Source organism: Triplophysa rosa, linkage group LG1 (genome assembly GCF_024868665.1).
Source record: "Triplophysa rosa linkage group LG1, Trosa_1v2, whole genome shotgun sequence".
In the NCBI taxonomy this organism is placed as follows: domain Eukaryota; kingdom Metazoa; phylum Chordata; class Actinopteri; order Cypriniformes; family Nemacheilidae; genus Triplophysa; species Triplophysa rosa.
Window position 1 is genome coordinate 14,367,735 of NC_079890.1, and position 15,394 is coordinate 14,383,128.

General features: G+C 36.9%; 1 protein-coding gene across 1 annotated transcript in view; it reads left to right on the plus strand.

The window, feature by feature from the left end:
• tp53i11a (tumor protein p53 inducible protein 11a) overlaps positions 1 to 13,444 on the plus strand; it is a 72,412-nt gene extending 58,968 nt beyond the window's left edge. The window contains exons 3-7 of the mRNA XM_057346011.1: positions 2,031 to 2,089; positions 2,282 to 2,330; positions 7,129 to 7,219; positions 9,011 to 9,112; positions 10,534 to 13,444. Of these exons, the coding sequence (XP_057201994.1) occupies positions 2,031 to 2,089; positions 2,282 to 2,330; positions 7,129 to 7,219; positions 9,011 to 9,112; positions 10,534 to 10,667 (435 nt within the window). The 3' untranslated portion in view covers positions 10,668 to 13,444. The remainder of the gene's footprint in view (positions 1 to 2,030; positions 2,090 to 2,281; positions 2,331 to 7,128; positions 7,220 to 9,010; positions 9,113 to 10,533) is intronic.
• Positions 13,445 to 15,394: the final 1,950 nt, after the last annotated feature.

A 15,394-nucleotide genomic window follows, 5' to 3' on the forward strand; every position in this document is an offset into this window, starting at 1 on the left:
CTGAGATGCTTCAGTTTTTCAAAGAGACATACCACAACAAGTGTCTCCAAGGAGAAATGCTGTAGGAGTCTTTCTCAAAGAAAGGTCACCGGAGTACAAATGCCATTTTGCGAGTACTGATCAGAAGCACCTTCTCCAGATTACAGCAGTCACTTCTCAATGTAATCTTTGGCTTCCTTCATAATATGACCTTTTCCATAATCTTTCAGCACCTCGGTCCCCCATCAGAAAGGATCAGGTTTTCATCATCTCTAAATTACCCACCCTGCAAAGGCTTTTAGTGGAGAATGATGGAGAGGGATGGATGCAGCTCTCTTAGGAGAGACTGCATGTTTAATGGCTATTGGGATGTGATGATTTTTAGCCATTGAAGTCACATACATCATTTAGGGTTGGAAATGGAAAGGTAACATAATTGTGCTAATCTCTTATAGAGCACATCAAAGAATTTGCAAAATTACATTTCTGAATGTACCTATTTGGTTTTTCAAATATATATGCTGTATATTTTTATAGAACAAAACAAAGTGTGCTCCTGATGCACGCTTGAGTCTTTGCTATGCCTACCTTGTTAAGTCTAATATACTGTATATATATATATATATATATATATATATTTTCTATTTGCTCTCTCTTTCAAAGATAGAGAAAGAAGCTGTTGAATGAAATATCACATGCATAACATCCAGATTCCAGACTAGTAGTGTCTTTAAAACTGTATCAAAAGATTATGAGACACATACAAGATCAAAAGCTAGATTTGCTAAATGGCAACGGTTGCTAGGGTAAAATTGGTCAGCAATTTTACATCTATGCACCTGGCAGACGCTTTCTTCCAAATCGACCTACAGTGCATTCAAGCTACACCTTTTTTTAACTTAAATCACTCACAATATTTTGATTTTTTTGGGTAACTTTTGGGTAATTCCAGCGTTATGTGACATTTCAATCAAAACTTGAAATATAAATTGTCAAAATGTATTTATTACCAATATATTGAACCATCTGTTTATTTTTTACTAAACCCCTGGCCCTGACAATAGAGCCCAGACATCAGTAAAATACCAGTCTATGCACAAGTTTTCTATTTTAAAAGATGAATAGTGGATGCAAAAAAGGATGCACGTTTTTGAGAGGCAACATACTTTCTATGATTGCTGTGAATTACAATGTACAAATCAGAAGCAATAAAACCCAACAAATGGTCTTCATAGACCACAAAACAGTTTCATTTTCATGTGCTGGCAACCGAGCTGTCGAAATACGCTAGTGGGTAAATCGTCAGTGGGTGGGGTCACACGGACCAAAACAAAAACAGACATTCCGTGGAATAATTGGCTATAGCATTGTTTTTTGGAAAAACCAATATAGGAACTTAGCATGTTCCCTAAATGTCTACGAACATATTAAGGTATTCATTTTAAAACGGTAAAATTATTACATACTGCTCCTTCAAACACAGCATACTCCTGAGGCCACTGTAGTATTCCATATCTGTCTTATCTAAAGATGAGAGTTTGGCTATTAAAGGAAAGGTGTTTAGATTGTAGCACTTTCCACATGCACATCTCCCTCTATCTCATTCGGTCTGAAGGATCTGTCCTCCCCTGAGGCCTGTAGCCTACATTTGACAGGGCTGAATAGGAACACAAAGCCATCATTGTGAAACCAGCCTGCTGGCCTATTAAATCAAAACACAACTGAAACTTTCCTATTTGTCTCTCCAGATGCTGCTCCTGAGTTTTCAGTTTCACACAATAAAACAGTGTCTCTCTACAGGGTCTGTTTCAGCCCTGGCAATCTGTGCTTTCAGCAAATCTGATAATCCTACTTTTGTGAATCAGCCTTTACAGAAATGTTTTCCTCCGATCTGACATTTTTTATTGTCCCGCCTAGCTCAGACTTAATAGAAATAGTATATTGTACAATGTTGATATTATTGAAGCATCTTAGACAGAGTGAATTTCCTCTAAACATTCAATAAAATGATACCTAAAAAAGTAATGTAATTTAATTATCTTGTTTTGCAGATCAGTCAGATGTTGGGTAATGAGACGAAGTTTGCAGGACGTGAGCCCATTGGCCTCCGGTGAGATGATTCAGACTCTCTTCAAGTCATTGACTTCATGTCAGATGAGCCTGTCTCTGTCTCTGTCTCGGACGTAATACTAATTTAATTGCTCCTAAATTCTCTGCAATTTTTTTAATCCTTTAGGGTTTTGTTTGTCTTAATAGAGGCCAGTTGATTTGATATGTAATGTCTTTTGCTCTTTCATTTCAGATTTTGGCTCCTCATCTCTGCTGTGCTGTTTACATCCACATCTTTAATGGTGAGCAGTTTAAACAAAATAACTGGTGCCCTGTCCTAATAATACTTATAATGAAGCTTTCTGTCATGTTTTACAAGATAGATGATGTAACCATCAGGCATTTAGGTTTCAGCGAAAGGATATAATCACTCTGTTCCAAAATCTAGTGAAGTGTCAGCTTAGGGAAATGGAAACTCATGTGACCGATGACCGTTTCATACCAATTTTTGCTCCTCCCGCAAAGCCCATGAGAGACTTGACTCAAAATTGATAACAATAAAGTCAATAACATGTTGCTTGATTCACATAAACACCAATGCAAAAAATACTTTTTAATTTTTTTTTAAATCTGTAACCCCATGGGGAACACGTATTCACTAATAACTACATTTTGCCTCAATAAACTTTTAATTTAGTGCTAATCAATACTATATAAGGTAATGTTTAGGTTTAGGTACAGGGTAGGATTAAAGCCACAATATAGAATGTTTACACCTCTAGATGGCGCACTTTCGAAACAACAACAAAAGGCGAAGCTAAATGATGTTATGTAGGGGAGTGGAATTATGGGACATGTCGTTTTCACCATCCAGAGGCGTGTGGAGATCGCCCATCATGTTCACGGACGAGGTAATGAATTAATTTTATTTTATGTTATTGTAATGAATTAGCTTGCAGGAATGTAATGCTACGTTAGCCCGCGACTGATATTGGACTTTGTCAATTGATTTGGTAGCGTAATGCTACACAGTTTTACGTGTTTCAAACAGGCATACAGTCGTGTTTTGACTGTTCAAAGTAAATTTGAACGAACGCACAGTATTTACAAGTAACGTTACTGGCTACATATTTTTGTGCGACATATACTATATTTCATAGGGTAACTGCATTCATAACTATTCAAATAATCTGTGCATGAGTATTTCGTGTACAATAAAAACTAGTGCTGTCAATCGATTAAAAAAATTAATCGGATTAATCACACATTTTCTGTGATTAATCACGATTAATCACACATAACAATAATATTTTAAAATATACTTTTACATTTGAATAATTTCACATTTAATCTTCAAATTGATGTAGTAACAACATATTTCTTTAACAGCGTCATTTTATGAATGAAAGAAAACATTTTGATATTAGTACTGTAACTGATGTCTCTATTAAATTGATTATTTTTAGATTTAGATTTTTTTTTAGATTTTAGATTCAATTTATTGTCATTGCACATGTACAAGTACAAGGCAGCGAAATGTGACCTCTGCATTTAACCCATCCAGAGAGTAGTGAACACACGTACCCCCGGAGCAGTGGGCAGCTATCACTGCAGCGCCCGGGGAGCAAGTAGGGGTAAGGTGCCTTGCTCAAGGCACCTTAATCTCAATCGAACCGGCAACCTTCTGGTCATGAGTCCGACTCTCTAACCATTAGGCCACAACTGCCCATTAATTATAGCCATTCAACAATATAATTGAGAGCTATCATGAAATATACAGAAATTGAAGGAAGTTCTCAAACACTTTACAGTCTTTAATGCTAAATTATAAATTAAATGCAGAAGAATTATCATTAAAGCTACAAAATCACATTGATTTCTTCTTTTATTTTGTTCTTTGATTAACATTAGTGACAGGAGTCACAGCAGCACGTTTAAGAACGCGGTTCCTTTAAGAGCTGTCTCAGTACGCAGATCTGACCGTGACCGCACTCCCATTTTCACAACTCTTTGCATTCATTTAAGATTTTATTTTACACTTTGAAGTCTTGCTTAAGAAAATGCTAGACAAAACGGGCTTTCTGACTTAATCTTGTATGGTTTTATCCATTCAAGCACGAAAGAGAACTTAACACGGATGCGCTGTCTGACAGAGATTCACCGACGCAGCCTTCAGCCCATGACTATTTACACCAGACTGGACCTCGCGTTGCGTTTTGCCGCTTCCCACAGTTTAGAAGCTGTCTATCTTCATTGAACGCGTCAAAGCAGCTGTTTAAAATCGCACTTAAGTGGTTTAAAAGCCTGTACACGAATAAGAGCGTGATTACATAATGTAACGCTACACAAAAAATGTCAAAACAAACGGATGCTGCGTTAATTGCGTTAAATATTTTTCACGCGTTAATTTGAAAAAATTAATCGCATGCGTTAACGCGTTAACGTTGACAGCCCTAATAAAACACATGTCTATTAAAACACATGCGAGAGCGGAGTCTCTGTAGAGTCCAAGTTGGTCGCGAAGCTCTCTCCATTTAGAAAACGCCACGCCGATATTAATCCTTGTTTTATTTCTTCGTTTGTCCATAAACCTGCTTGCCTCATTTGGCTTACGTTTACGCTTTCTTTAATCGCCAGAGAGTAATCGTGATCCATAATAACAGAACAACAGATGCTGTGTCCCAGATGCTGTATAACCACTTCCGCATTTGCGTGTTGCCGTAGTTTCCACAAACGGAAACTACGGGTAGTGTGGAGCAGCGGATATTAAGTCACTGATATGCGACAAATACAAGGGAGACAAGGGACGGGCCATTATTTTAAATAGGAATTTCTCTGGATTTGCAGATTCTTGGGAACATTTGGGATTAATGTAAGTACACAACTGCATGAAATATATCACACTTTACAAGTGATTTTTGGATATTTCATAACAAAATTATTCCATATTGTGGCTTTAAGGGATGTAGAATTGTTCCCTATACAAACTGATACTAAAATGTTTTTTTTTTTTATTGATTTTCAGTAATCAAACTTAACACAACGAGAAGCAAAATGTAGTACATAAACGCATATCAAAATACATAAATCAAATCAAAATATAAAAAAATAACAACAACAAAAAGAAAATAATAATAATAAATAAATAAAATTATTGAATAATTATTAAGACTTTCCTCCCAAATCCACTCTCTTCCTCAATCCTAAGTGTCTAGAGTCAAAAAAATGAACTATAATAGGAGTTAACCAATTATGACCCAAGTTTCATGAGAGAATAATATCTTGTAAACGGGTCGGGAGGTGTTCAAGAACTGGTCAAACATGGTACTGTCTCCCCTAAACACTGCGTTAGTCTCTCCATAGGCAGCACTCTAAAGATTTTGAGATGCCAAGGTGATAGAGATGGAGGCTTGGAATGAATCCACACAATCAAAATGCATTTTCTAGCAAGTAGCAAAAGCTTATCGCAAAGTAAAAACCCATTAGCATCCAAAGCAGTGCCTTTTGGGGGCAGGCCAAGTAAGGAGAACCCAGGGTCCTCACTAAATATTATTTTAAAAATTACACCCAACTTGCGTGCCACGTCCTCCCAAAACTTTGAGACGGCTGGACATTGCCAGAAACAATGCATGAAGGTGCCATTTTCCTCTTGCATTTATTACACAGAGGAGAGTGCTTTTTATCCATCTTATGTAATGTACGAGGGGTAATGTATAGTCTAAGTATTTTGTATTGGGTCTCAGCCAATCTGTTACAAGTAAATGTTTTTCTGATCGAATCAACTGCCTCCACCCAATCGTCATCAATATATTCATTACCAATATCCTTCTCCCAAGTGCGCCGAATATGATCAATACTGCCAGGGTCCATTGAATAAAAAAAGAATAAACTTTTGAGATAAGGTGTTATGTGTCATTCAGTTTTAATAAAAAAACTATCTAAATCAAAAAACTTTTCCTGTAATTGGCATAAAGTCATTAAGGAACTGTCTAGATATAGATCACCAACTATTTTAATTCCCAATGCATGCCATCTATGAAATATAGATTTTTGGACACCAGGGAGAAAATCTCTATTGTGAATTATAGGTGTCAGACCTGAAATGGTGCCCCTTCTTTCTGCAAATGCCATTATGTCCCGCCACACTTTAACTGTGTTGAAAACAGTAGGGTTATTTCTTATTTCAGGCAAAAATTGAATGCCCTTATTGATCGTAAGCAGACTTGATAAAGAATATGGCAGTACAGCCCATTCACCCACACATGATTTAAGGCCAAGGTGAGATTGCAACCACAACCAAATTCTACGGGTATGGCAGGCCCCATTGTAAAACTTTAAATTAGGTAATGCCTGCCCCCCCTTCCACTGGTAGTTGTAGGATCTTCATCCTTACCCTAGGCCCTTTCCACTGCCAGATGAATTTCGAGAAGTTCTTTCCAAATCGGTTATACTCTTTATGGTAATTCGAAGTGGCAACATTTGCATGGAGTATAAAATTCTTGGAAGAATGTTCATTTTAACGAGGTTAATTCTTCCCATCCATGAGATGGTGAGGTTAGACCAGTGCTCTAAGTCTTCCTTAATACGTTTAATAAGGGGAGTCACATTAAGTTTCCATAGTTCAGATAAGTCAGGTGAGACTCGAATTCCCAGATATGTAAACCCTGTTTTAGACCACTTAAAAGGGCAGTCTGATAAAGATTCAGTGGTGATAGCTCGCCCCAAGGGCATCACCTCTAAAAATTGTTTTCTATTAATTATTTTATGGTATTGAATTAATTTTAATTCTGAAATGTACTTACCACCTTGCTGCTATCTTGGATATATTTGGAGATATTGGGTAGATTTTTTTCATGGAATTTGTCGCAGTGCATTCGCATAATTTAGCCAAAAGAAGTCTTAAAAGTCTTAAAAGCTTACATTTTAGAACAGGCTTCTCATATCAAAATGCACCTGTTAAAATAATAGCACATCACATGAGAATGATACCTCAAAATGCTGACTTCATACAGTAACAACTCACCAGGTTTAGCAGCAGTCATCAGAGTGAGTGTAAATGTTTACTGTTCTCTGAAACACCAGCTTTTCTTTGTGTTGCAGGCCCTGGCCTTCCCCAACCAACTCTATGAGATCATATTTGAGCTCACCACCACCAGGATCTCTATCAGACTCTATGGAGGAGCTCTTCTGTGTATGTTCTAATCAATTTGATAAAAAAGGTTATTAAAGGAGAAAGGTAAAAACATATATTGATTCCACTTCGGACTACAATAAAAACACAGGACATGGACACAACAAAAACTATTACAAATAAAGTGCATTTGTAATTTCAGTGATAAGCATTGCTGATATATGTGAAAATATATATGAAAATCAGACTTTCATCGTTGCACAGTCAAACATCTAATAGTTTATTCATTTTAATCTTTCTCAGAGAAGCTATTCAACTGTTCCATCTATGATGTACAAACATACAGTATAGGGTTATCCGAAAATGGGTAAGACTCTGGGCTGACATGACTGGACTGCAGAGAATTGAAATGTGGAACACACAGACATGACATCTCAATGTTAACGCCTGTTTGTTGGAACAAGATGTTGGATGAACAGTCGTTGCTCCTTTTTACTGTGTTTTACGCTCCCCCCCCACTTCATCTCAATTTATTGGTAGCAAACAGCTAACATAAACATATTTGTGCAAAGTCTCCCACTCACTAGAAACATTCATGAAGAGCTTTTCACACTGGAAGATTAGTGTATGATTGCAAGAGTTATGAATATTTGATGCCTCCGTTTTAAAATATGAATGACATCATGTAATTTGATTTAACCACATAAGGCAGGGCTTTTAGAGTGCTGGGCAGTTCGACTGCTCCTGAACTGGTAATGACCCCCCGCTGGTCCCGAGATGCTTCACAACAGTAGCACACGCAGGGAGCACACGTGTTTGAGCTTACAGACAGCCGAAGGAGGTCCTGCCATATAATAAGATATATTATATGGCAGGGGTGGCTATTTTGTGGAAATAAAATCTCTTCCCTTCCCATGCACTTATTTAATTATGAATCGGAGCCCGTTTGTCTTTTCACCATCATAACCGGCTACAGTTGCCTATCATTTAGCATAAAGAAGATTTTCCCTCTCCATTTGTTTAGATTCAAGCCCTAGCCAGTGGGGAATATATGGGATATTATGCTAATGTGATTACATGCATTATATATCGCAGAAGTCTCAACAGTGTGCTGCTGCAGCACAGCTCTGTTGGCTCTGAATGGAATCTCTGCTTCCTTTGCTCAACGTTCTCAGTGTATACATCATGTATGCAAATTTCGAAAGGGCAATCAAACCCCTCACTGAGCTCCAGTAGTCTTTTATTCAGTATGACACCAGGTTTGGCTCTCAAATAATTCATACCCCCGTGGCGCTGCAAGGTGTGAATGTTCTTCTGTCAGATCAATGGCCAGTTCGATGGTGGGAATTGCTCAAGCAAGACTGATAAAATAGTGCTGGCAGATGGTACTTAGCAGGGCTGAAGAAAGACCTTCTCTCTGTGTTACTCATACCCGCAGTGTGGGAGGAGATCGGAGGGACTCTCCGAACAGAATCAGAACCCACGGCAGAGTCCTTCTCCAACTTGGAGCCTGAGCTTGATATTCTGAGCCCAAGCGCTTACGTGCTTAGTCCAATAAGAGGGAAACGGATTTTCAATGTTGGAAAAAAACTTTCTGAAACCTATACGAACGCTGGGGGAGTGTATCGAGCACAGAAATACTATGTCATACGTCCAACTCGTTTTTTGACAAGTTGACCATGTCAAGTATGAGAAGACAGCACGTTTAACATTGTAAAGAATTCCGAATGCATGAAAAACCGTTGCACATCCCCTTTGAGGAGTTTCTTCATTATGTATATTTGATTTTAAGCGTGTCTGCCTAACTTAGCATTATCTCAGACTTAACCAAGTGTTTTTTTTTCTCAACAGGTATCTCATTAATCCTGTGGAATGGCTTGTACACAGCAGAAAAGGTCATAATTCAGTGGACACTCCTCACAGAAGCATGTTACTTCGGGGTACAATTTCTTGGTGAGGGACTTTCTTTGGCAGGCACTACGAAGGGGCTTGAGACTGGAAACTGACATTCAGTCGTAATTCTACCTATTATTAAAACAAATCCACACTCAATGAAAATTAAGGCCACTTCAGAAAGTCAGGAGATTTTTTTCCTAAGGCTGTGCTGCCATCTAATGGCAACCAGCTCTCTTAAAGAGTCATCATTTACTCACCCTCGGATTGTTCCAAACCTGTATCAATTTCTTTGTTCTGCTGAACACAAAGGAAGATATTTGGAAGAATGTCAGTAACCAAACAGCTCTCATCCCCCATTGACTCCCATAGTATTTATTTTCCCTACTGTGGCAGTAAATTGGTTACTGACATTCTTCCAAATATCTTCATTTGTGTTCAGCAGAACAAAGAATTTGATACAGGTTTGTAACAACCTTAGGGTGAGTAAATGACGACAGAATTTAGATTTTTGGGTGAACTATCCCTTTAACAGTCCAATCCAAGCTAAATATATCACACCATTTCATGAAATGATGCTTAAAAACTCTTCACTCGGCTATAAAGTTAAGGTTGAGGTCACTGTATTTGGAACTGCTGATTAATTAAAGACTGTTTGAAAGTTGTATACTTTATGTTAATAGAAATGAACTATATCTGGAGGAGAACCCCTGTTAAGTGGCAAGCTCATAAATATGCTAACAGTATTTGATTTTTTGCTGTCAGAGAAATTGTTTTTGTTATCCTGCATTAAGGCACCATCTTTAAAAGCCTGAAATTATTCCTATGAAATGTAGAGCAAACTATACACATAGTTTTTCTATGTCTGGACATTATGCAGAATGACCATGACCATGGACCATGTTGAAGATCATTTTTTCAATGAATGGTGGTTTGTTATTTTAGATTCTTTGTGTTATTTATTTGTTTTTGGTCTTTTGATCTTTTGATCTTAAAATGTCTAATTCTGTCTGACTATTAAAGGGATAGTTCACCCACAAATACAAATTATTTCATCATTTATTCATCCTCATGTCATTCAAAAACCTGTATGATTTTCTTTTTTTCTGCTAAACACAAAAGAAGATATTTTGAAAAACGTTAGAAACCAAACAACATTGCCCCCCATTGACTTCCATTGTATGGAGACAAAACCATCACAAGAGACACATTTCTCAAAATTTTCTTCTGTCTTTGTTCCACAGAGGAAGGAGTCATATACAGGTTTGAACGACATGATAGATTGGTGAATAAATGATGACAGACTTTGGTTGAACTGTCCGTTTAAGTGATGGTCCTCATTTTAGTACCTACAGTATCTACACGTTAAATACGTTTGTAAAAGTTGAATGATTTTTTTCTGTCTTTGACTACATGTATGTATTCTATTTTTGTGAATAACTTAAAAATTGTATTTGTTTGTATGTTTCCTATTTCCTCAGTCACATCCATCACCCTCCTGGAGATGGGCACTCTTTCCAACAGTGCAATTGTTCTTCTTTTTGGTGAAATTTTCTTCCTTCTCGTGACCTTGAGTTACTATCATCACCTCGGCCGTCGCACCAAAAAGATCTGAGGGAGGCTGATTACTCTGTTTTCAGTTTTCAGAAGGAATCTTATGTTAGAACGGTGGGTTGGCACCACAGAGGTCTCTGAATACAGTAGCTCCACTGCCAGGACCAAATGAATTTATACGTCACTGAGAATCACTCTTTCTTTCTGGACCTTATGTAAGTACCATGTTAGTGTATTTATTCTCATCGGATGTGGAAGGACTCAGGTCTTGACCATTGTTTTTAGATGTTACATTGAGCTCACCAAAGTGGCAAATTAACTGAAAAATGTTGTCTGTTTGTAAAAGCTTTTCGGAAAATGTGTAGTGGGATAAGAAATGGAACATTCGTGTATGTCAGAAAAATGCGTCTCCCAGATCTATCTAATTGGAAAGGTGACAGTTTGGGTCATTTTTAGTTTAGTGAACTTCCAGTATGTGATGTTATAATCTGTTATGAATATATCTGTTTTAGCATCCACACAGTTGATACGGCACTCTATTATACAACAACGTACAGAAACCAATAATGCTAAACTATAGGATTTTTTTGTTGCTGAGCTCACCATTGTTGCTTTCTTCTCTGAATGTTGATTTGGCCATTCTTAATGATTCTGGGATGGATTTTTTGTGTTTTTGATATCTAACTATGGTCGGTTTCACTTGCATGGAGATCTCAGTGAACCGCATGATGTGGGTTCACAGCAACAGCTTCCAAATGCAAACACCACACGTAGAATCAATTCCAGACCTTTGACATGCTTAATTTATGAAGAAATTATTTAACGAAAAGCCCATACCGTGAATAAAACAGCTTTTGATTCGACTGTCCAATTACCTTTGGTCCCTTGAAAAAAAGGGGGGGGGGTCGACTACATATTAAAGAGCTTTAATTCCTAAACCGTTCAGCTAATCTGGATGGGAATACACTCTAAATAAAGCGGAGAGTGTGCACTTTAAGACAATATCTATAACTGTAATTTGAACACATTTTGGTACACAGCTAAAATAACAAAAAAATTTGCCTCTGTCCAAATGTTTATGGACCTAACTGTATATACAAAAAAAAGGAATATACCAAAAATCCATTTAAATTGGGAAATTAAATTAGAACCAAAAATAGTTGAAGACATTTACATTGTGTTTTAAACATTTATAAAGCATTTATATTGTAAGTTCATGCCAAAGTGGTAAATATGACATAAGATTTTGCAAATACGTTGCTTCATTAGAAGTTAGGACCCCCAGTTGTGACATGGTAAGGATGTAGTATTAAATGGTATTTTAAAGGTTTTATCTTTAACTAGATAAATGCAGTGGATTACTTCAGTCATCTCTTCTTTAATAACAGATTAAAACACATACATTACAGAGAAATGTTAAACAGGCAACAGACATCTCGCCTTCAGTTCAGTCAGACCAAGTTAATATTTTGTGTGTTTTCATGATAATTCATATGCATGTTAATAACAATTTTGTTATCTCACAGTTAGCTTATTTATTAAAGCAATAGTTCACTTAAAATTAATATTCTGTTGTCATTTACTCACCCTCATGTCATTCTTAACCTTTGTGTTATTTAAATAAAAAATGACCCATAAAAAGCATCACAAAAGTAGTCAATTTGACCTGTGCACGATATTATTTGTCTTCTGAAGCTATATGATTGCATTGCGTGATGAACAGACTGTTAAATACATTCTCTGAAATCAAAAGCCATGAAATGTGACCGTATTTTCATTTTTGGGAGAGATTTTCATTTTAGAGCTATCATTATGCACAACAATCAACTACATTTTAATATGTATTCTGTATGTAGTAGGATGTAGAGTGTGCCTATAGTAATTCTTGCATGATGTCATAATGCAAATGGACAGTAGCTCTAAAATGTAGCAATTTTTTAATCATATTAAATGTCCTGGATTGAGATGGTCAGTGAAGGGAAATTCTGTTCAAGTGTTAATTTAAAAAGTGTTAATTTAGCGTGTTAAATATCTATTCACCTCTCTGAAATAGCTGTCTGGTCACATTTTGCAGCTCTTACAGGCATGATTATGTCTGCAATGCAACATATGGGCCAACATCTGCTAGTGATATATATGCTAAAATAAGTGTTAAAAATGGTTTCTATTATATTATATTTTACTATTTTTATTATATTATTTACAATTGAATGTTCTGGTGTCGTTACTTATAGTCTGCTTCTATATAAGACCTATCATTTGAAATGTTTGAGATATCACCATGGGTGAAGTTTGACGTAAATGCTACAAATGATGTCAAAATATGAAAAACTTCTATCAAAAAACCTCCCACTAAAGCACAGATAGCTTCATGCCATTAGGTATTATGAAAGGACACTAAAAGTATGCGTTGGAAATGCGTTGTTTGTTTAGGGGTGGTCTCATTTACCCTTTTTTTCATTGGATATTAACCTGCAGTGCATAAGAAAGAAACTGTTGTTTATTTATAATGCATATGTTCGTTTTGTATGTACACAAGCTGTTTAGTGGCACTCAGTTTATTATCAAGACAATGGAGTATATGATTTAATCGTACAGTTAGGTCACCTTTTGCTTGTAAATATTTGAAGGATTTGAGAATGTGTTTAACAACTGTAAATAAGGAACTTTACTTTTTTATTTTTTTGTTCCGTTAAATTGTTTGTTTCGGAGAAAGATTATTGTAATGGCAGTTGCAGAATTCCAGTTAATGTTTTTTTATTGTTTTAGAAAACTCTAGGCCTATGTTGACTTTTTAAAGAGAAACGGTGATTGTGCTTAATGAATAAAGTTTTTCAAATGGAAAATGTGTTCTTGACTTTCTTTTTTGCTTTTTTCATCAGACTTGATTTTTAAGAAGCCTTGGTTTTCTGAACTGCAATCACAGAGACTTGACGAAATAAAACATCTTTATTTCACGTAAACAACAAGATGCTTTGGAGGAAAGCACATGCTAAATTAATAAATATATTGGTCCAAGAACAACTGTAGCGAGGAAGGCGGGACGAGAGCCGGGGGGCAGGAAGGCGGGGCCGGTGGCGTGAGTGATAATGAGTGTCAGCTGTACGCGCACCGGTCCCGCATGCCTCACGGGGAGCTAGGGAGCATAAGAGGACGAGCGACGGGACTGCCGGAGAGAGAGGACCGGGCCCGGAAACTGTTAAGTTTGTTTATGTTTGTGTGGCCGGCAGTCGACCGTGAGGTGGCTGCCGGTCTTTTGTTCTTGGATTATTGTTTGTTTATTTTTGATTAAAGTTTGTTGTTTAAATGTTCGCCGGTTCCCGCCTCCTTCCTTCTCTACATTGAACTGTGTTACAACAACATTTCTGTCAAATGAGAAGAATGGACTACCGGGTCCTCACTTGGTCCAAAGCCTAACCCTAAAGACCTACAATAACAGTAACCGCTAACCTTATCCTGAAATTTGATTGGTTAGTTCCAGGACCAACAAGGGTGTTGGTGTTTGGTGAAGTCAAGTCAGAAGCAATTTCATATTAAAAACAGTTTTTTATTGGAGAAATGTATTACAGATAATCTGGGCCGAAATCAAAAGATCCTCCATATAAATGCATTATCATATTCAGGTGATCAACTTGTCACCCGTCTGGGGCCCATGGGGTGTTTTCCTTCTTTGGTCCTCTATGAGTTAAAGGCAAAGTTATCACAGTGGCCAAAGATAGGGCTGCTTTTCTTACTCATCGTCATGACTTCACTTTCATTTTATAATAATTTCATCATGCAGAGACGATGTGTCATCAGTTTACAATGTTGTGTACAATGTTATGCATTATAACAAACTAAGCCTTACGATCGACTGGGCACATGGGTGTTTTCCTTTGGCCCGAAATAGTGAAAGTGAAAATGCGATGTGAAGTGAGCCCAAGTATGGTGTTCCATACTCGGAATTTGTGCTCTGCATTTAACCCATCCAAGTGCACACACACAACAGTAAGTAACACACACACCGTGAACACACCCAGAGCAGTGAGCGGCCATTGATACACATTAAAAAGGGCTTATTTTATAGACAAGTCTGTATTTATTTGGCCTGTCTTAAAGGGATAGTTTACCCAAAAATGAAAGAACATATCTTTCAAAAAGATATTTTGCATAATGCTGTACTTGTACAACGGCGGTACGCATTGACTTGAATTGGTTTTTTGTCAATAACACAGAAGTGAATGGGTACCGCTGTTGTTTGGTTACCAACATTCATCAAAATATATTCTTCTGTGTTCTGCAGAAGATAGAAAGTCATACAGGTTTGAAATGACAAGAGGATAAGAGTAGGTAAATGATGACAGAATTTCCCTTTTCGGGTGAATTATCCATTTAATGAAGCAGAGAACACGTTTTCCAGCTCTATGTTGCAGAGTATGGCGAGCTTAACATTGCATGTGCTCAGAGATGGGCACAAATACATCAAAAAGTATTTAGTTACAAATTACAAATACTTATTCATAAAATGTATTTAAATAAAATACAAAATACTGCTGTGAAAAAAATGTATTTAATTAAAATACAAGTAACTTGTAATTTTGAAAATACAAAAATACAATAATTTTTACAAGCAATCATTTGAAGTGCGAGAGTAACAGTGGAGTTAGATACACAGAAGAAAGAGAGAAACGTTTTCTAAACAGCAGTCCATCAAACACTCTTACAAGGCCTTCACGTCATTTTAATATTATCATCATTATTGGTTTATCTCATTCTCCCGTGACCCACCCGTTAATCAGAATGTTGTTT